This window comes from Sprattus sprattus (genome assembly GCF_963457725.1).
Source record: "Sprattus sprattus genome assembly, chromosome: 4".
Classification (NCBI taxonomy): domain Eukaryota; kingdom Metazoa; phylum Chordata; class Actinopteri; order Clupeiformes; family Clupeidae; genus Sprattus; species Sprattus sprattus.
Genome location: NC_137923.1, coordinates 9,728,016 through 9,750,515, shown reverse-complemented (window position 1 = coordinate 9,750,515; position 22,500 = coordinate 9,728,016). Strand labels below are relative to the sequence as shown.

Here is a 22,500-nt window from a genome sequence, read left to right as displayed (position 1 = left end):
ATTGCTCATGTCTCATTGCACCTGCTTGTGTCTGAACAAGTGCAGCTATCTCCACAGCTCTGTTTCAATTTCCTCTGGAGGATTATTTCACAGAAGGTAGTATTCATTTTTAATGATCGGGTTTCCAGAATGCGAGTGTGCTTTGAAGAAACGTGCCTATCTGTTGCCAACTCAATAGGCAACAAAAAAAATAAACGCCATTGAGGCAGAGAAAGATGAGATCAAACAGGCAGTGTGTGTGTGTGTGTGTGTGTGTGTGTGTGTGTGTGTGTGTGTGTGTGTGTGTGTGTGTGTGTGTGTGTGTGTGTGTGTGTGAAGCTCTGAGGACTCCCTATTTAAATAGAGATTCACTTCACAGAAGAGGGAAAGTCTGGCGTTAGAGTCACTGGGTGGGTGACTGGTGCTAAAGGGTATTGAATTTACTGAAGGATATTCTGATTACTCTACAGAACTACAATATCCATCTCCTATTAAATTATACATTACAGATAACAATAGTATATGCCTATGTATATGTATGCCTGTGTCTGTGTGAGTGCATGTGTGTGTACCTGTTAGTGTGTTTGTGTGTGTGTGTGTGTGTGTGTGTGTGTGTGTGTGTGTGTGTGTGTGTGTGTGTGTGTGTGTGTGTGTGTGTGCGTGTGAGAGAGAGAGAGAGTGTTTATGTGTGTATGGGTGTGTGTGTTTGTACCCAAGCCCATTCTTGAGAGTGACATTCTCATTCTCACCTTCTGGTTTGTGTGAGAGCCACACCATTATCAAGCTCACCTCGGAGCATCTCCCAATCCCTCTGCTTGTTCCGCTCTCCAGGCTAGTTCATTTGCAGAGCGATAACCCATCCCGCAGATAGACTATTGATTCCTACGCTAGGTGTTAAAGTGCTCGGCAAGAAAATAGACATCTTGTGCAAAACACTTGCTCTCGCTTTCTTTTAGCACTTGTGAATGCCAAAGAGGCAAGAGGCTTCATCGTCTTGTGCAGCTGCTTATGTTATTGTTCTATAGCAGAGTGAAGATTTTAATGTGGCAAATGTGCCTAACTTTACCATATGCAATTAAAAACCTATTGAAAAGATTGTGGTGTGCTGCCTTTGTCACGGTCTTCTTGAACAACTGCAAACCACAAGTACAAAAGGACGGGACGTCATTTAAAGTCGGCGGCCTATCGATTCCTCTAATGGTTTTTTAACTAAATGACACATAACCTATTTAGCAGAGGGCTGCTACACATAGGGCTGGTGGCAATACGTCAAGTTACGAGATAGGAACTTGCTAATCGAAAGCAGAATGCTCGTGCAGGCATTCCGAGCCTCCCCACATTCCAAGTCACACATTCCGAGCAACACATTCCGAGAGCCAAACTCCCATTGTTCTTCAAAGAGTGTCTTTCACAGATAATGAAAAGCCTCTGAAAATAGATCCTGGAAATATATCAAGCGCTTTTTCTTTCTCCGGGGAGAAATGTTTTCGATGCTGGCGGATGATAGGTCTGGCCAAATTGAATGTTAGCAGATTAGGCAATTGTTCGCCACACAAAAGGCGAGAGATGAGAGAGATAGGACGAGTGCCGCTCTTTCCCACTTCCTCTCTCGCTGTGAAAGAGGGAAAGAAAAGAGTGTTTTTCAAAGACCTCCCTCTCTCAGACGTGCCCCTCATTACCATAACAATGAGGACAATCAGAGCTGGTTGAGACAATTTAAATATTATTCTGATGACAGCGCGCTGATTGGGGCCTTGTGGTTGGAGTGCCATGCCAACCTACACATGCAGCCCACACACACACACAAACACACATACATTACTACCACTCTCCTAAGCATGCACATATGCACACATGAACCCCTTGTACACACACTGATATATGCAACACATACACATACACACACACACACACACACACACACACACCCCCCCTACAACATTTTCGGCAGCATGCAATATACAAAGACTACACACTCACACACACACACACATACACATGGCACACCAAATACGCTGCCCTACTGCTGCATATAACATTGCATTAAAAAGTCAAAATGACTGGCTGTTAGGATGGGAGCCCTTCCTCCCTGGCTGAGAGCTCTGGTGAAAGAAGACATCTGGGGAGGTCTAGAGCGTTTAAACTGCTTGCTTCCCTACTCCGGGCTAAACTGAGGGCTTTCGCCTGCTTCCTCCCACTCTCAACACATGCCTCCCTTTCTTCCCCCCCGTCTGCCCAAGGCTGCCTCTAAGGTCAACCAGGCTCAGGAGGCGGCTGTGTCTGTGTGTGTATGTCCGGGTATGATTATCATCACTGTGGTATTGATTTGAAAGTGAGATGGGGGTGAAATGCATGTGTACTTGTGTGTGTGTGTGTGTGTGTGAGTGTGTGAGAGTGTGTGGAGGAGGGAGAGGGGGGTGCATGGGGAGCCCAGCTGGACAACCCCTGCACATACACATAGAGACACTCACACTCACACACACCCACACACACACATGCACACTCCTCCACCCCCGTTCCTGCCCTACAGGCTGGAGGTGCTATTGAGTGCCCTCCTCACCTTTCACCCCTGTGGGGAGTGACACCTTTTGGGCAGCCATGTGTGAAATTACCCCTATCCAACGGGCCTGCGTGGGCTGAGTTGGGTTCTGTGCTCTCAGTGCACCTTGCCCCCTCTATGGCTCTGGGGTGTGTGTGCGTGTGTGTGTGTGTGTGTGTGTGGGGGGGGGGGGTACACTCCTCTTGGCCCACACACACACCCCCTCTTCTGCTTGCAGTCTTTCTCCTCAACCTCAAGTTTTACCTCTTTATTTTGTGCATTTTGCGAATTCCTTCTTTCTGAACTAAAAAGAAAACACTTAGACTGGAGGGCAAGGCTTAAGAGACTCTACACTCAACAGTCGACTATCAAATACCTGCTATTTGTGCTCATCACCTTACTGTAATCTATAATCACAACCTTCCTCTTAAAGTCACTTCACAGAAACACAAACCCGTGGCCTACAGGTAACCACTGTCTCACCCTTACAATAAACCTTCACCAACTCCAGTATCTCAAGATAATTGTGGGAGCCAGATAAGCATCCAAAGCCTCACTGTCTATCGGTGATGTGTCGAAAAGGTTATGGTATTGCGCCGTTCAAACACAGTTCTGTTCACAGAACTCCAGAGAACTGATGCGGAACACATCCTGCTCTTTGAGTCACTGTTTAATTCTTTTTTTTTTTTTTTTTTAAAGAAATAAAGTTTGACTCAAGCCTTGTCAAGCCGGGTATTTGCATTGCACATTAAAACACTCCGCTAATACAAAGCGAGAAGCAATTAGGAGGCATCTGCCTTTCCTGAAATGCAAAGCAAACCTGATTCACTCCGTTAATAGTTCTGCAAACGCTAGAAAACCCCAGCCAACAAAAGGTCAGGATTAGCATAACATCAGAGAAAGGGAGGGGGAAAGAGCCAGAGACAAAAAAAAGAGCAAATGAATGAAATGAATAAAGAATGTTAGGGGACTTTAATGCGTTTAATATGGATGCTGCTGAATATTTATGCTGCTAAAAACACTTCCAATTAACTATTTGAATTATTAATATTCATTAGGCCTTACATATGCATATGGCTTTTGTTGCATGACGTGGGTAGTGCTCTAGTGGCTGCGTAGGACTCTCTGACAGCAGAGTTGGCGTGCGTCTGAGAAGCGCATATCTTCCATGCACAAACACCAGTATACTAATGCAAAAGATAATGCGGCAGACGTAATGCATTTTAATTGTCTGTTTGGGGTGATTTAAGGGAGAGCCAGGAGAGGCTGTGTGTGCCGCTGCACTAATCACTGTCTAATCACGTCTTCACAGCCTCACAGAGCCTACCTCGGCTTGTGTTTGCAAATGGCCTACTGGATGATACGTGGATAAGCACAAATGTAAAACAAAGATAGGAGCTAACTGAGGGGAAAAAACAGATGGAGAGAGGGAATCATGGTGATAGATGAACAGATGAACAAAAATAGAAGTCAATCACTTTTCTTTGCAATGCGGATGTGCTATGTGTTCTATAATGTTGTTAGGTCCAACTCAAAACCAACTCTACGCATGTTTTGCAGGTTTTGCCTTTGGGTCATTTTTGGGGGCAGGTTTGCCATCGTTTCAGGGCACTTGGGAGACAAGGATTTGTTTTCTTTCTCCCCTTCTGCATGTTGACTGAGTCTTTAAAGGCACTCAATTGTCCGACGGAGGACGAAAACCACAGATCAGTCCACAGTAAACACAGTTTAAGCATGAGCAGCAAACTCACATCTGGTGACCACGCCCTCCAGGCGAATGATGTTGGGGTGGTCGAACTGGCCCATGATGCTCGCCTCGGACAGGAAGTCCCGCCTCTGCTTCTCCGAGTAGCCCGCCTTCAGGCTCTTGATGGCCACGTAGATCTCCCGCTTACTGGGCAGCTTGAGACGACCGCTGCACACCTCCCCAAACTCCCCTGGGATGGAAAGAAACAGAGGCGAGGTGCACTGAGTTTTGATTTAAATAGAAACTCCCCTGAGGAGAAAGTACATATGCCTTCGAAAGGTACACAGAAGCCTAAATTTAACACAATTTATTGAACATGATGTTACTTATACAATAATGATAAAAAAAAAAAATTGGCTTACTCTGGCATATATACATATGGTAATGTTCATTAATGTGCGCTGTCACTGTTAAATAAATAAATACATCCATAAAGAAATCACCCACATTTTCGCATCGAGTTCAACACAATGAAACACAGATTATTATCTAGTGCTTTAGCTAGCTTTTGCCCGCTTCAGCTTTGTGAGGAGAGGACATTGCAGTGACTCTAGACTGGAGGGGTTGTTATGCTTGAGGTCGCCAGGAAAGAGATGTCTCACAGGTCTGGTGTGTAAGAGCCACACATGTACACTTCAGCCTTTTCACACCTTTTCCACACGGAGCAGAGGCAGCACACACACACATACAAAAAGCTCTTTCCTGTTAGTCATAACTAGTGCCAAGAGTGGAAGAGGAGGGAGAGAGAGAGAGAGAGAGAGAGAGAGAGAGGAAGCAAGAGCAAGAGCAAGAGAGCAGGGTTGAATGAAGAGAGTGTGCCTTTCAGAATGAATAAAATACTTTGATGGTCTATAATGACAACTAAAACAGAACCATGGGCTTTTCTGTGATAAATGAGCTCTCAATGAAAAGAGATCTGTTGCTAAAAGCACTTTTCAAGGCTGCTGCAGTGAACAACAGAAAGGGATACATAGAGAGAGAGAGATGGAGAGGGAGAGGGAGAGGGAGAGGAAGAGAGAGAGAGAGAGAGACGGCAGCAGCCTCTCTACCGGGCTAAGTGCTCAGCACTGTTGAAGTGCAGGAATAGATCTTGAGTCATCGATTAAATAAACACATGCAGCGACGCAGGGTTAAATATATCAGGCGGCTGTGTGATGGCGCGTCGGCTGCAGAGACTGACCTGCGCCGATGACTCGCTCGATGCGGATGCTGGATGCGTCGATCTCTTTGGCGAAGTCCCGCACGGCTTGGTTGGGATCTTCATATGTGTGAGGGTGGATGTAGGTCTTGCTCCCCGGGAGCTTCACTGTATGAACAACAACAAAGCACATCAGTGGAAGATCTTACTGTAATCATTATTTTGTATTTAGTAATATGTGTTATTTAGGAATAAATACTGTCCATTTGTAATTATGTTCTATTATGTAAGCATATAGTGTACATAACACAAGTCCTGGTGAGCCAGTGCTAATGGTCAGCCACTGAACAAGTCAGTTTTATTCGTCGCTCAATTTCAGTTTTTAAATGTATCACTATTTTATCTTTTGTTTTAGGGGCCTTGGGGCTATCGTTTTTGATTCCACAAAAATCATCACCATTATCACCATCAACATCACCACCATTCTGATCGTCATTATAGTCCAGTGAAGAGTCTAATGTTGTCAGATTGGACTGGTGTTAGATGTTAGCTAGATGCTGTTGAGTAACTGTACCTCTTCCGTGCTGAAACTGCATCTTCTCCTCGTCTGGGTCCTGCTTGGCTTTGATGTACCCACAGTGTCTGAGGAAGAGGGCAAACATTGGAAGTATTATACAAACGAGCACTGCAAACTGCGAATGTGCACTGTTTCACTTGTCTATGCTATAGATTTACATGGTTTTTTTTTTTTACAGTTTACACAGGCTGAGGCTCGCTTGTGTGCACATGTGTATGTTAGAGGGTATGTGTGTGTGTGTGTGTGTGTGTGTGCCTGTGTGTGTGTGTGTGTGTGTGTGTGTGTGTGAAAGAGAGTGTCTGTGTTTGTGTGTGTGTGTGTGTGTGTGTGTGTGTGTGTGTGTGTGTGTGTGTGTGTGTGTGTGTGTATGTGTGAGCACATGTGTATGCTAGAGAGTATGTGTGTGTGTGTTTGTGTGTGTGTGTGTGTGTGTGTATGTGTGAGCACATGTGTATGTTAGAGAGTATGTGTGTGCACGTCTGGCACAGGTTCAGCAGAAGGCTCCACTCTCAGCTCTGGTTCACATCTGGGAGCAGTCTCTATGGACACATTATACTGCCTAAAAATACGTGCTTGCCTGCTCTCCCCTCTCTTTCCACCCCTCTCTCTTCTCCTCCCCTCTCTTCGCTTCTCTCTCTCCCTCTGAATGCTTTGGCCTGAAGCGTTGACTGTGAGTACAACTCGCTATCCTGCTAACTGATTTCCTGATTCTCCCGTTCACGGCTAGTCTGGGAAGTCCCGCCCCACTTCTTCCGGCCAAATTGATTTTGCCTCAGAACTGGGTCTGGCCAAGTTTGCATACCCGTTCATTTCAAGATTTCCAGAATCCTTGGAGCCAATCACAAACTGGCTTTTGGCTACCTGGCGCGCCATTGGCGGATTTAAACTTACCACGGCTACGTTACAAAATCTACTGCACGGAGAGTTTTTAAACATTGGACATGGTGGCCGCTGAAGCACCGCAAAACTTCGATAAGGCAAGTTTTCTTTGAAAACAGAACAGAAACTTGCCCTGGAACAATTCATACAGAAAAAATATGTGTTTGCTTTATTACCGATCGTTGTATCGTTGTATAGTATCGTTGGTCTGATTGGTTAAAGGACTGTCCAATCAGGTGGCTGAAGTGGAGCGCCGTTGAGAGTTGGCCAGACCAACTGAACAAATGGAATGCAGTGAAGGGGCAGGGAATTCCCAGACAAGTTCACGGCAGCTTCTTTAAGAAAATACAGATGGCTCTTTCTGTGGACTTCATTAACGGCTCTCCACCACAAGCCCAGCAGAAGGAAAAAGAAACACACTGGGCAAAATTTGTAGATAGAGATGGAGTGAGACGTGCACATATGTTGCCTCCCTCACCATAGCCTAAAGAGAGAAAAGGCTTGTGTTTCCCTCTCTCAAACACTACTAGAACATGTTAGACTACATGTCTAGACAGAGTGAGATGCGCGCATGTGTCCGAGCGCTCAGTGAGGGGTTTTGCTGCCACCCTCACCGTAGCCTTAAGACAGAAGAGGTTAGATTAAGTAGCCACAGACCTGTACATGTGTTTAGGTTGCCTCCCTTACCATAACCTGAAGAGAAGAGGGCTCTTGTAAAACTAGGCTAGCTAAGCTAACTAGCCAGAGTGAGACATGCACATGTGTTCAAGAGCTCAATGAAATGGCACCACAACACCACAAGAATACTGGACTAAGACCCTATTAGTGAGTAAGAGAACTTTGTGTATAGCACAATTCATACACTTCCATGAGTGCTTTATAATAAGAGACCGTTCTGTTCCAAGTTGGCCATTCATATAATCAGTGAAAGGGTAACTTACAATATACAGGTTTCTCAAGAAACAGACTCCTCTTGACATTAGCAACAAGTAACATAGAGTACCAAATTTAAGGTTGATTAGTGAGCTCAGGTCCACCATCACTGAAAGGGATGAACCTCTTCCCTGCCTTACTCTGTGTCCTGCACCACAGTTGCCAACTGTGCCACCAGCTCTGGGTTGGAGAGATCATGGAGACCTGAATGGCAGCCGTCCTCACACACTCCTGCTGTTTGATGCTAATTCTGCCTGGCTCCTCCAAACTGGAGCCTGACACAGTGTAAACACCACTAATTGGCTGGACTGATTAAAATCCCCCTGCTGTGAATGTCTGTGTGTGTCTTTGTGTCTGTCTGTGTGTGCGTGTGTGTGTGTGTGCGTGTGCGTGCATGCGTGTGTCTGTATGTGTGCATGCGTGAATGTGTGTGTGTGTGTGTGTGTGTGTGTGTGTGTGTGTGTGTGTGTGTGTGTGTGTGTGTAACCAGGGTGTGAGGGAGAGAGAAGTATTTGAGAGGGGAATAGACAGAGAGTCTGCTAGACTTAAAAAAATGTAATTTGTTACGGAAACGTATCAACTAACACCTTGCTTTGCGGCTACAGTATCTTATTAGTTTTCAGGGACTTCAAACAGTAGTGTAGTAAGCCAGTGGTCTGTATGCATGCATGTGTTGGTGAGTGTGTGTTTTGGTGTATGTGTAAATCCTATGCACGTAAAACTCGAAAGTGAAAAATGACTTCATTAAAATATAATTCTTTATTCTGCACATCCAGACCCAGATTTCCCATTGTACTTCTCAGTTGGATTAGAAAGTTGTGACTGCTCTTTAAACCTGTGTTGTGTACTTTTACGCAAGGAAACACACAGCACAACAAAGTGCTCCAACACCACTAGTTTTACTCAAAGCCAAACAAAACAAATCAATATCTGTTTAACAGATGGGGTGTGATGTGTGTGTGTTTCTTAAAGCTTATCTGCAGAATTTCTCTTTCTCTCGAGGCATATGTTTTATTTTTGTGCAGAGTATTGGAAAGAGGGAATGACGAATAGGATCTCTCTGCCTGTAGGCATCTCCCTACCCATCTCTCTGGCAGGCCAGGCGAGCGATCTAACGAGAAAAAGAGCATCTGTATTGACAAAGTGTCCGGCCGCCGCACAGAACAAAGCAAAAAGGATTATGCCCGATCCAGATTTCCAATTTCCCCGCGCTTCCAGACAAATGACGGCCTTCCGCTGCAGTGGCGGTATGGGCAGTTCCAGCAGCGTGCTCCGTGGAGGGATCTCATTCGCTCTGGCACGGGCCGAAACAAATGGTCCTCTCCTCTGCGCCCCGTGTGTGCCTTAGCAGAGCTCAGCCTAAACCTGTGCTGACAGGGGCCTGATGAGGCAGCCACACGAGCTGGACAAATCTACTTTTACTGGCTGATAGCAGCAAGAGGGTCATCTGTTCCTGGCACAATTTCTGGAAATGTTTTCTCTTTCTCTTTCTCTCTCTCTCTCTTTCACTCTCCCCATCTCTCTCTCTCACTTACTCTCTCTCTCTGTTCTCTCTTTCTCGCCTGCCGTACACTAGTTTGTGGGGCAGAATTAGCATATCGTCATACAGTGGGTATCTCACTTACTGCAGCTGTCTAACTTCAGACCCATTGTTTTTCTATCTGCAAAAGGGTCCTCTGCTCCACCTAGTCATGTATCTCCTCCTATCATCTCTATCATCCCTCTCTCTCTCTCTCTCTGTCATTCACTCCCTCTTTACCCCTCACACTGTGTCTATCTTTTTTTTTGCCTTCTGTTATCTTTTTCTCTTTCAGTCACTATGTCAGCAAACACGCATTTAAAGATCTCGATCTTGGCACATTCTAAAGGCATTCTGCTGACGGAGGAGTTTCTCTTTTCTTCTGCTCTGTGCTGCGATTTTTCTCTCCTCTTTTTTTTGGGGGGGGGGGGGGGGGGGGGTTCTGGTGTGTGGCACTCTTAAAACATTAAAGAAGAGATGAAGAGACAAGGCAAAAGAGAGAGGGAGAAGGAGAAGAGAGAGAGTGAGAGAGAGAGTGATAAAAAGAGAGAGAGAGAGAGAGAGAGAGAGTAGGCAAGAGAGCGAGAGATGATATGAGCTACAAGCGCTGACTCAGGCGTCCTTGTCTCCACAATCCACGGACGCAACTTGACCGAGGAACACTTCTTTAAAAAACTGTTTAGGATCAATGCCAGCAGCAGACACAGGAGAAGGAGAGAGAGAGGCAGAGAGAGAAAGAGAGAAAGACAGCAGAGGCAGACAGAGAGCTGGAGATCAAACACTAAGGCAAACTTTTCCTGGGCTAAAAGGTCAGGAAGAAGTGATTGATGTATTGTGAAAAAAATAGTGGAAGTATCTGGAGGTGACGCAGATCTCTGTAAATATGCACAGCGATGAACCTTTGAAAAAAAAAACGTCACGCATAAAAGCACCAAACACTCCTCTCTCTCTCACTCACCGAGGCTACGGAGATCAAAGACCTGAAGAAGAGAGAGAGTGAGAATAAAAATGACAGCGCAACCTTGGCCTGGTCTCGGCAGGGAGAGAAAGAGAGAGAAAGAGAGAGAGAGAGAGAGAGAGAGAGAGAGAGAACTAAAGAGCCTCTGAATAAATGACGTTCTAAACCAGGCCATATCATTCACTGTATTTTATATGACAAGCAGCCTTTTACTATGCCCCATAAAGACACACAGACTGGGGAAGGAGGGAATTGATATAGTGATGGAGGTACTGTAACTTCCGGGGGGGGGGGGAGGCAGGTCAAGTGTCCACACCAGCAACCCATCTATTCCACTCCCCCCCCAAACCGACCCCTCCTTCACATCTCACCCATGCTGGCATCACCTTCATCTCTCTCTCTCTCCCTCTCCATCTCTCTCTCTCTCGCTCTCTGGCACATGTCCCTGCAAACTGTCAGTACAATTTCAAGAGGAAGAAAAAGCTCATATGTCCTCTATGTGCTGGCAGAACATCTCTTGGGACCAGCTCTGGACTTAAACACACCCAGCGCTGTCCAACTGCACATCTTTGTTGACAGAGTAAGAGACAGGTTGAAATCAGCTCTCTTTTGACTGATTTTCTGAATTATAGCTTTAGTATGAAAGGATAATATAGTCCTAAATGGAAACTTTATGAGTGATGAGAACATAGTTCACAACAGGCAGGGAAGTCACGAAATGTACACCAGTGGAAAAGTGCAACGTTATGTCCGCCAATAACACTTAATTGCCCGTGTTGATTGCCTTGTGTTTTCTGCGGTCTTAAAACGGGACGTGGCCGGCCTTTGCCTTTTCAGTGGGCGGTAACTGTGTGACCTTGAGATAACAGTGTTCCCTGTTCCCTGACTAAACAAAACACCAGCCACTTGAGCTGATGCTGATGGCTTCTCCTTTTCTCTGTGTAGAATCAGGTGACAGCGAGCACACAAAAAAAACAAGTATGTATCACATTTCACTGGAAGGAACTACGTCGTAGTAGTACTAGTAGTACAAAAATATTTCATGCTTTTGAACACACATACTTTATGAATAACATGTGTATTAGCTCAAAGCCAGCAAACATTTCCTTGTGACCAATACCTGCTAAGTATTCTTAAGAGGCACTCTGTATAGAGCAGTACTTCATCATATGTTTTAATCATCCCCAAAAGCGTCAGATTGCACAGAAATGTGCAGGCAGAGGCATACTGTGCATGCATATGTCAGCACAGCTGATTATACTGAAGAAAAAACAGGCTCATCATCAGTTAATGATGAATTCATTAGGGGAGGAGGGAGAGAGAGGGAGGGGGGTGGATAGAGGGATAGAGATGAAGAGAAGGACACAGAGACTCCATACAATGATGCAAGGAAGTAGAAAACCAAAAAAAAGAGAGAAAGAACTGACAGTCAATCTGCTTTTCAGACCTCTACCCTCAGTGACAGCCAAGGGTGTGTAAGGTAGGTCCTTATAAGGGAGAATAGACACTGAAACGCCAGTTGAAGTTTATATAAAGCTGTATATTTTCTCTGAGGCATAATGTGTGTATGTGTGTGTGCCTTGCAGAGATCAGATGATTTCTAATCATTTCCACTGCTGTGTCACACTCTTTCCTAATGGGATGGAGCGAGACCGGGAGAATGGACGCTCCTCCGTCGAGCTTTAATCAGCAGAAGTGGGCCTTCAGATTAATGTCAATCACAGAATGGTGTTCGTTTGAGGGAAGAAAATTAAAAAATCTGTGGGTGAGACAGACTAAGGCTATATAGTGTTAGCAGCCGGAGAAAGAGGGGTGGAAGAGAGGAAGGTTATAATGTGTTGCACTTGTCTTTCGATTTTTCATCTCTCTCTCCCTCTCTCCCTCTCTCTTTCCTCCGATAGGTCTCTCTTGCTGAGCAGACTTGGAGTGTGTCCAAGGTCTCGCGACTGCTTTAAAAAAGATTTACTCCGGTTCCAGTAATTATGAGGAGGACAGGCATGATTGAATGGCGATATTGAATGAATTTTGCGCGCATGGCGTTTCAAAGCTGAAGGGAAACATTTAATTTGGAAACCATTCATTACGGTAATTGAAGATGCACCGCGAAGAGAAGGTTACCGATAATGTCTGTTTCGCAGTGGCTTTTCCCCCCCGTTTTTTATCTGTTTAGCTCAATGCAGTCATCCTTCTCAAATTAATTAAGCCGGCTACATGCGAATCCTCCAACGATGGCATCCAACCCTGCACCGGGGGCAGTAGGGCAATAAAAATCTCATTTGCTAAACGGCCCAGCGCGCAAATACAGCCAGAGTCACCTCAACCAAATATGGAGGCCAGGATGGTTGTTCCACCACCTTCCCCTTTCTTCAAAATGGCTGAGCTTTGATGACAGCTTAGCATGCACGGTGGAAATTAATAGCGTTTCTAATGGATTAAAATGGCCGTGCCATAAAGGAATGAGCCACACTTGGGGGGCTCGACTCTCGGACGCGTGGATGGTGCTAATAGAAAAATATCTATTTCATTTACATTACGTTTCACGACCAGCCATAATTCACAGCAGTGACACACACACACACACACACACAGACACACACAAACACACACACACACACAGAGGCTGCATCTTAGATGAGATGTGGGGATGGGGGGGTGGGGGGGGGGGGAGTTGCTATGCTGGGCTGGGACAGTCAGTGTGTTAAGAAAAAGAACAACATCGATTCTCTGAAACTCCCCCCCCCCCATCGCCGCGAGCCAATCAGGGTAAAGTATATACAGTATGCGGCCATAACCACAGTAAGTTTTCCAGGGCGTCGGGAGAGCGGAGTTGACAGCAGGCACTTTGCTTTGTTGGCTTGTTTGTTTTCCTTGCTTTATGCTGACTAAGCAATCTTTCTCGATGGACCCACGCCCCCAGGGCAAAAACACAGGCTTCGCCTTCAGCCACCATCCACCATATAAATGACAATTATAACACATTAGGCCACACACACAAACACACACACTCACACACACACACACACACACACACACACACACACACACACACAGACAAACACACACAGACAAACACACACATCCATTACAGCCATGCAGCCCACTGCAGGTGATAGCTCACTTGATCGCATTAAGAGAGAGGCTAAAAACCCATTGACCAATAAAGGTTATCAGTGCAGAGGGCTTTGCCAGGCCCTCATTGTATGGCTGGGAGCGGTGGGCACATCACACTTTTAGACCGGAGCTGAAAGACCTGCAGACGCCAAGATGTGAGAGTGGGATACTGTTACTTTCCATGCATATATATATCTCTCTCTCTCTCTCACACACACACAAACACACACACACACACACACACACACACACACACACACACACACACACACACACACACAGAAACAAAAAGGTCCTGAAGCAGCTAAGCAGAGTTGATGAACATTTGGCACGCAGTCCTCATTATTACTATTGTGCAATGACTGTGAATGCTCTGCTTTGGAGAACAGGCCTGCACAGATGTCCAGGGTTTTTGGCATGGGGGGTGGGGGGGGGGGGATGGGGTGCTGTGTGTGTGTGTGTGTGTGTGTGTGTGTGTGTTGGGGGGAGGAGTCACAACTGCTACCAAATATGCATTTGCGGCATTGCTCCGTGGCGAGTGGGGGTTGGACAATCGGGAGGAAGTCTATCTCCAATTGGGGAATTAGGAAGGAGAGAAAAGAAGAGAAGAAAGGAGAAGAGAGGAGTTGCCCTTATTGATGCCATACCTCAGCTCCTGGAGGGAATCTGGGCCAGACTGGGGCCGAGTCTGTGCCATGTTTGACTGGGTCCAGTGTCTTTGGGCTGCCTGAGTCTCAGAGTCATAAATGGTGTGAAAAAAGCTTTTATTTGCTACTGGTGATTTACAGTTCAGACAATAAAGCTTCCCCAACAGAAAGCATAAAAAATGAACAAGCACACACTCTCTCTCTCTCTCTCTCGCTCTCTCTCTCTCTACCTCTTTCTCTCAAACATACACACACACACACTCTCACACACACACTGACAAAGATCTGCATACGGTCAGGACCACAGATACTGAGTTGGACATTATCTGGCAGCGTGGCGCTATCTGGCAGCACCTTCTACATAGACACGTATGGCTAGAATATGCCAAGACGTACCGACTCATCTACCAGATATCTGCTCATGTGGACCAGTGCTGAGCCAAATCAGTCCCAGAATCAGCTGACCTCTGGGTTCACGGTCTGGTTCCTGCAAACAGCAATGTGAACAGATGCTGCAGTAGTTCGAACAGCGTGTTCTCCGTGTGTCGGCTCCTGTCTGTGTTCTTCCACAGTACATACCAGCTCCTCCTCATTCACTTTTAAGAATCACCCAAGGCCACAAACAGATGCTCCACACAAAGAACAGAAAAGAAAGAGAGAGTGAGATAAATAGTGAGAGAGAGAGGGAGAGAGAGAGAGAGAGAGAGAGAGAGAGAGAGAATGAGAAACATCCGGTGATGACAAAGAGGGTTTTTCTTTTGCCTTAATAGCCAGTCTGCTGATTCTTCCCGAACATTTCATCTGCGATTACACAGACGTTTCAGTCTCCGCCGCTCTCTCATTGGGTACAGACAGGGACACGGTTGACATTTCGGAATGGCTAAATTGTCATAAAGCATGATATTTTTACTCCAGCATGAGCCGCACAAAACACTCCTGACGAATTTCTTTCGGATGCAACATTCTCTTTAAATATCAAACTGCCTCTGTGGTGTCTGAGTCAAATATGTCTTACAGAGTTTTGCTACCCCCCCCCCCCCCCCCCCCCCCTCCTGAATCATATTTAAGCAAGGTATTGATCCACAGGAAGTAAAAAAAGGCGCAGTCTCGCACATACAGTCCTTGAGGGGCATAATGATGGTTACAACTTCGGAATGGAAATAAAGAACTTAAACTAAAAAACCCACTTCGCACTTCGTAAACTTTCACTTTGTCTATTTAAAAAAAAAAAAACACACAAAGAGCCCACCATGATGCTGGCAGGCGAAGTGGTGGCGAGCAGATTGGCGAGCCCATCAAAGGCCTCTCACAGGACTGAGGCACTCTGAAATACCAGTCATTAGCAATCAACTGGCATATTTTAATTGCTTCTTGAAAAAAAAAAGGGAAAAAATGATGAAAAAAAACAAACAGGAACAAGAAAAAGGAGAATGGAAAAGCACTCCATGAGTGCGGCGCACCATCTGCTAACTGCATGGCCTGCCAATGGCGGCGCATTGTTCCTCCGCTACCTGCTGGACTGCCAACTCTACTCGCCTGTGGACATTGCGGACAGATTTAAACATCACACATACATGCTCATAATAGAGGCCCTTCGCTGGCAGAGTTGAGTTGTTTGCACAGGGGGGGACGTCTGGGTCTATTTTCACCCTGGACGCTTTTATTGCCAATAATGAACAATGGATGCTGTTAGATGAGTGCTCCACTGTATGTGCACATTTATGGCCATCGCTGGTGGCATGTGGAGCTAATAAAATGATTGTGGACTGCACTAATTAGATTTGTCTATCCGAGCACAATGCTACCTTTCTTTGAGCATCCATTAGACTCTGCGCACTTTCAGCTGCGTCTCTGCTGTGCCCTCTGTGTGTTACTCTCTCTACTGTATACTACCTCAGTGACACAACAGCTCTCCCTAGCCCACGAGCTTAGCATGGCTAGCGTGGACGCTGAATAAAAAATAAATGCAAACAGCTGTAGGTGGAGGAATCTTCAGGAGGAATACGGAAGAAGTCGGGGAGCTCCATCTCCCCCCAATCGCCAAATCAAAAACCTTTGTTGAGGGACAAAGAGGCCGAGAGGAGAGGTAAAGAAAGGTCACTGGGGACGTCCATCAGATCAGATGGGCGGTAACCAAATGACCCACCGAAAGACGCCAAGAAAAGTCGACTATCCTAAATTCTTCACCTTGGCGATGAATCCCGTCCTTGTTCTGTTCTCTCTCACTCTCGAACGCTTGGAAAGAGGAGATAGGGTGAGAGGGATTGGGTGGGAATGGAGGCGAGGGCTTGGCAGGAACGTGTTCTCATCTTTTATGTAAGACAAGGTAATGCAAATCCCCATATGGTGAACGTGCCGGAGTTTTCACAGCTCAGCTCCCAGACAGAGCCCAACACACAGCAGGGAGTCAGCCTCACACCCTGGGGATTTGGACATCTTGGGCACAATTAGAGAGAACGGAAAAAAGGGGGAATGACAGAGAGGACAAGGAAGGGAGAGAGAGGGGGGGGGGGAGAAAGAGAGGGAGAAAGATAAAGGGAGAGAAAAGAGGAAGAGTGAAAGAGAGAGAGAAAGAGAGGTAGAGTGAAAGAGAGAGCGAGAGAGGGTGATGGTGGAGGGGGACATGGTTTTTGAAATGAGTATCTAGTAAACCAGCGCCCACCCCCACACCATTTCAGTTTCACTCTGATTCTTCAAAGCCATGCCTGATGGAATTTTACCTAACAACACAATCTTGATATTTTCCATCACCTCCATCTTGTTTCAATTCCCCGATTCTCTGTCTGTCTGTCTGTCTGTCTGTCTGTCCGACTCTCTCAGGGCTGGCCATTATGCTGAGCTCTCTGTATGGTTCTTCCTGTCATCCAAATCTCTTCCTGCACTTTCTTTGATCTTCCATGATCACTGTATTGCGAAGTTGGCAAAAGCACCAACACGCGCTCATATATACACACACACACACACACACACACACACACACACACACACACACACACTCACAAAAGGGTGTACAAAAGGAAGGAGGACCATTTGACACTGACGTGCGGTTACAAATATGCATACACACACAAATACACACACACACAAATACCCCCCCCCCCCCCCAACCCCCACACACACGCACACCCACAGACACAAATACACACATACAGACAAACACACCCCCCCACACACCCCATCCACACACACACACACACACACACACACACACACACACACACACACACACACACACACACACACACACACACACACACACACACACAGACACAAACTCAGCAGCCTTTCCTTTCCTTATAGTCTGGAGCCCCAATCAACCAGCTTCTCACACCTCCTCACACTGTAAGGCCACAGAGGCTAAGTGAAAAACTAGCGCTGGCTAATTCATGGAGATGTATTGATGGACCTGTAAAGCCTGGTTAGCACCTAGCATGTCTGGCACCTCTCCAGTGTGCAGCTATAATTGCCATCCTCTGGAAATGCCAGTGTGCCGCGTGCCTCTCTCCTGCTCCTACTAATGGGTGTGAGGATTCACACGTATGAGTGCAACAGGCACCAATCAGGCTGTGTGTGTATGCGTGTGGTGTGGGTGGGTATGTGTGTGTGTGGGTGTGGGTGTGTGTGTGTGTGTGTATGTGTGTGTGTGTGTACACTAACAAAGAAACTGACATCAAGTCAGCAAAAAACCAACATGATGCCTCTATTCTGGCAAGAGTATGTGGAAATAACAGGCCATTAGGCTGTTCTGCTGAGCAGTGTGTATGCCTTCATCTCTGCTACAGTAAGAAACAAGCTTGTGAGGAGTCCAGCTGCCTTTTACTCTCCCTGCTAGTGTATACCTACATACCTGCGGGACTGTGGTCCCAACAGTGCAGGTGTGTGTGTGTGTGTGTGTGTGGGTGTGTGTATGTTTTCTTACTCTGTTTAAGAATATGAGTATGTTAGCATAGTCTGGAAGTACGTCCTATGTGAGTATTGTGTGTGTGTGTGTGTGTGTGTGTGTGTGTGTGTGTGTGTGTGTGTGTGTGTGTGTGTGTGTGTGTGTGTGTGTATGTGCCTGACTGGCTGATTATATCCCAGGCAAGTCTATACTGAACAGGGCACTCAGGCTGATAGGCAATCACCTCTGGTCAATACTAATGGCTTTAGAGACTTCAGAGTAGGCTTCAGGCAGGGAAGAAGCAGTCGTTTCATTCAGCCCCAGACTATGTGTCACAAACATTAATTTACAGCCACAATAAACAAGGCTTAATGTACCCCTGTTAAGTTAGGCACAAATGTGTACAGGGCTTTAAAATATATTATATCAAAAGGGGCTATTTTAGTTCTGAAAGATCATTTATATTAAGTTAATCACAAAGAAAAACCACTTAGCCAAACATTGGCTATTTCAGCAAGATGTGTCTCATTTTAACATTTCTGTGGCATTTTCTGTAATGCCTTCTGTAAGTCTTTCTTTCTAATAAGAAATGAAAAGAAAGAAAATCTAAGAAAGAGAAATGAAAGAAAGAAACAGAGAGAAAATGAAATGAAACCTTTGGGAGAAGACCTCAAGAGCGCAACTCACCTCCCACTCACAACGAAACAGGCTACCAGGAAGATGAGCAGCACAATCCCACCAGCGATAGACACCGCCAGGATGGTCGACTGGTTAGGGTCCCCTATCGCCAGCATGTCTGCAGAGAGACAGAGATAGACAGAGAGAGAGAGAGAGAGAGAGAGAGAGAGAGAGAGAGAGAGAGAGAGAGAGAGAGAGAGAGAGAGAGAGAGAGAGAGAGAGAGATTACATTATGCACAATAAAGATAAAAAATATGATTTGAACATTCAGCTCAAATGCCAAAGCCATCCCTCTCCCCTCCTCCTCTCCTCTCCTCCTCTCCTCTCCTCCTCTCCTTAAATGACTATGTTAACATTCTTAATAAGGGGCTCAACCTGAGCCATTTCCTTCAATGGTATGGATTTTACGTCGCCTGTCGCAGTGTAGCGATTACTCAAAACAAATACATCATTTATCAAACGCATGACTCGTGCAAGAGTAACTGGTCCTCTCAGGGAAAATGAATATCCACCGGAACATGAATCGATTGAAAATTACATTCCCTCCTGCGCAAGAAGATGAACTTCAAAACTCAATGAAGTGCAAAGTAGTGTGTGAGAAAATAAGCACAGTCCATCTGCACGTCACTTCAAAGGCACAGCAGCGGACTTCTTTGTTCAGTTTGGTTTTGTTCACATGTTCACAAAGTCATGCGCCGTGAGAAATAAAAACTGAATTCAGCTCGGATGCGGGACGTGCAGCCTGTGGAGAAATCATTAAAAAAAGGTGGGGAGTGACAGTGTGCTGCCTGCCCAGTTCTTCTTGCGTTGTTAATTGCACTGTTCTATATATTTATAATATGACAGTGGCGACAGTGGTACAGGAGGTAGAGAAGTCGTTTAGTAATCAGAAGGTTGCTAGTTCGGTTCCCTGTCAAAGCGTCCTTGAGCAAGACACTGAACCTCTAATTGCTCCTGATGTGCAGTGTGCCATCAGTGTTAATGTAAAACATGTGTAAGTCGCTTTGGAAAAAAGCGTCTGCTAAATGTAAATATTTCTTTATGGTTTGAACTTTAATTGTATTAGGATATGTGTGCATCTAGTGCTGCCTAGCGTTCATTAGTATTCCAAAGCACTGCTTCGTGTCAGCTTTGAATGCCCCTCATCTGCACATGGATCTGGGCCAGCAGGCGTGCAGTCAATGATGAGCGCAGTAAGCACTGCTGGGTGTTGCTGACACAGGACCGTGCCATGGAGGCTGGAGGTGTAGAGGTCAGAGAGTAGTCTCACGGGACATGATGATGACCACTGACAAGGCTACACCTACTAGTTTCTCCTCTAAGACTCTAGTACTTCCATATGTCCCTGCACTCGCAGTCAAAGATGATCAATCATATTTTCAGCCCCGTCTTGACAAGATGTTTTGGTGGGTTCAGAAATTTCAAACCCAATCATTTCTGTAATTATACCCACCTGACTATGACCCCCCGCCCCCCCCCCCCACCACCACCACCACCACCACCACCACACACACACATATTTATTTTGCATTTTTACGGCTGTGTCCATGGTGATACGCTTGGCTACGCACGGATACTCCGAGTGAAACTACGGGAAAGTGTAATTAAAATGATTGATTTAGGGGCCCAGGCAAGGGCTGCGGACGGTGAGCTGGGTGACGTGACGGGACGTGACTCTGTCACAGGCCAGTGGACTGTGACTGACTCAGAGTAAGACACACACTCACACACACACACACACACACACACACACACACACACACACACACACACACACACACACACACACACACACACACACACACACACACACACACACACACACACACACACACTGATCTCCCTTTCCCCACTTACCCACCCCCTTTGTTGACTGTACCCTTAAATCTTTTAAAGTTGCTTTGTGGGAAAAAAAGACAGAGAAAGACGGAAAGAAAGAAAGAAAGAGAGAAAGACGGAGATGAATAGCTGTCAGACAGAGTCCCTTTGTCTTTGGAGATTTTTAATGATGTATCAGGGCCTCTGGGGGGAGACAGATCAGTAAATAAGACACACTCCAGTTCCCAACTTGAAACGCCTGGAAATTAACCAGTCCCTGAGCAACTGCTCAATAAGAAAGTGTGTGTGTGTGTGTGTGTGTGTTGTGTGTGTGTGTGTGTGTGTGTGTGTGTGTGAGAGAGAGGGAGAGAGAGAGAGAGAGAGAGAGAGAGAGAGAGAGAGAGAGGAAAGATTTGGGTAGGGAGGATGCATACAAGGAATGAGAGAGATGAAGGGTAAACCAGGTGTGTGTGTGTGTGTGTGTGTGTGTGTGTGTGTGTGTGTGTGTGTGTGTGTGTGTGTGTGCTTCTGTGTGTGTACGTGATTAAGACAAAACTAAAGAATGAATTAAGGAAAATGCAGAAGAGAAGAGAAAAACCTGAGGATGAATGGATGAGAGAGCCAGAGATAAGCACAGAGAGAGAGAGAGAGAGAGAGAGAGAGAGAGAGAGAGAGAAAGAGTGAGCGAGAGAGAGAGAGAGAGAGAGAGGTCCAGCAGGTCTTACCCTCATGACTGGTCTCCAGCTCCAGCTCCCCTCCATAGTTGCCGTACCCTCCCTCGGTGCGCGCCCTCACCCTGAACACGTAGGTGGTGCCGGGCTTCAGGCCCTCCACCGTCATCATGTTGGACCTGGTCTTCAGAACCGTGTAGTTCTGGTCTAGCTGGTTCTGTGGAGCAGAGAGGGACAGCACACACCATCACCCAAGACACACACACACACACACACACACACACACACACACACACACACACACACACACACATACACACACACAAACACAGTCAGAGATCTCCCCCCGGGCATGGCACAGCCATTCACACTCTCTTGTTACACCAGAAATCAAATCAAAGTTGCATTTCTTTTTCTGACTCTCTTTCTGTCATTAGGGAAATTACAGTAATAAGCTGAGGTTGATGAGACACACACACACACACACACACACACTCACACAGCAGAGATACAGAGAGGAAGAGAAAGACAAAGAGAAAGAAAGTATTTAAGGGAGAGTGGGATGGAGGACAGAAGAGATGGTGAAAGAAAGGCAAAGAGAGAGAGAGAGAGAGAAGAAAATAAGGCATAGAAAGTGTGATAGAGAGAGATAGAGAGAGAGAAAGAGCCCAAGCCAAGCAGATCACTCCTGCTGTTAGCCTTCATATTTAATAAACAACTCATTACATTCTTATGCCCTGAGGTCTGCGGCACATTCCACACGCTCTCTGTCAACAAACACACACATTCACACTGCATGCTAAAAAGGTCTGTCTGTGTGTGTGTTTGTGAGGGTGTGTGAGGGTGGTAATAACAAAAAGTTGGCAGTGGTGAATCAGACAAAGGAGGGATGAGAGAGGAGAGAAAGCGAGAGAGGAGCGAAAAGGAGGGGAGAGAGAAGAGGAGTGAGGAGGTGAGGAGAGGAGAGTGGAGAGAGGAGAGGAGTGAGGAGAGGAGAGGAGAGGAGAAAGAAGAGGAGTGAGGAGAAGAGAGAAGAGAAGAGGACAGCAGAGAGAGGAGAACAGGAGAGAAGAGAAGAGAAGAGGAGAGGGAAGAGAGGAGAACAGGAGAGAAGAGAAGAGAAGAGAAGAGAAGAGAAGAGAAGAGAAGAGGAGAGGGAAGAGAGGAGAACAGGAGAGAAGAGAAGAGAAGAGAAGAGAAGAGAAGAGAAGAGGAGAGGGAAGAGAGGAGAACAGGAGAGAAGTGAAGAGAAGAGAAGAGGAGAGGGAAGAGAGTAATGTGCTGTGACAAAGGGACTGATTGAAATGACTGTAAGCTCTGAGTCCTGACTCCATTTCACTACTGAATCACACAATCACAGGCCATGTTCCTGCCTCAAACATCCCTGAGCCTGTGTGTGTGTGTTTGTGTGTGTGTGTGTGGGGGG

General features: G+C 46.1%; 1 protein-coding gene across 1 annotated transcript in view; it reads right to left on the bottom strand.

The window, feature by feature from the left end:
• epha4b (eph receptor A4b) overlaps positions 1–22,500 on the bottom strand; it is a gene marked incomplete at both ends in the record, with an annotated part of 107,562 nt that overhangs the window by 15,939 nt on the left and 69,123 nt on the right. Inside the window, 5 exons of the mRNA XM_080837212.1 lie at positions 4,270–4,455; positions 5,446–5,571; positions 5,978–6,045; positions 18,595–18,703; positions 21,129–21,291. Coding sequence (XP_080693338.1) covers positions 4,270–4,455; positions 5,446–5,571; positions 5,978–6,045; positions 18,595–18,703; positions 21,129–21,291 — 652 coding nt within the window. The remainder of the gene's footprint in view (positions 1–4,269; positions 4,456–5,445; positions 5,572–5,977; positions 6,046–18,594; positions 18,704–21,128; positions 21,292–22,500) is intronic.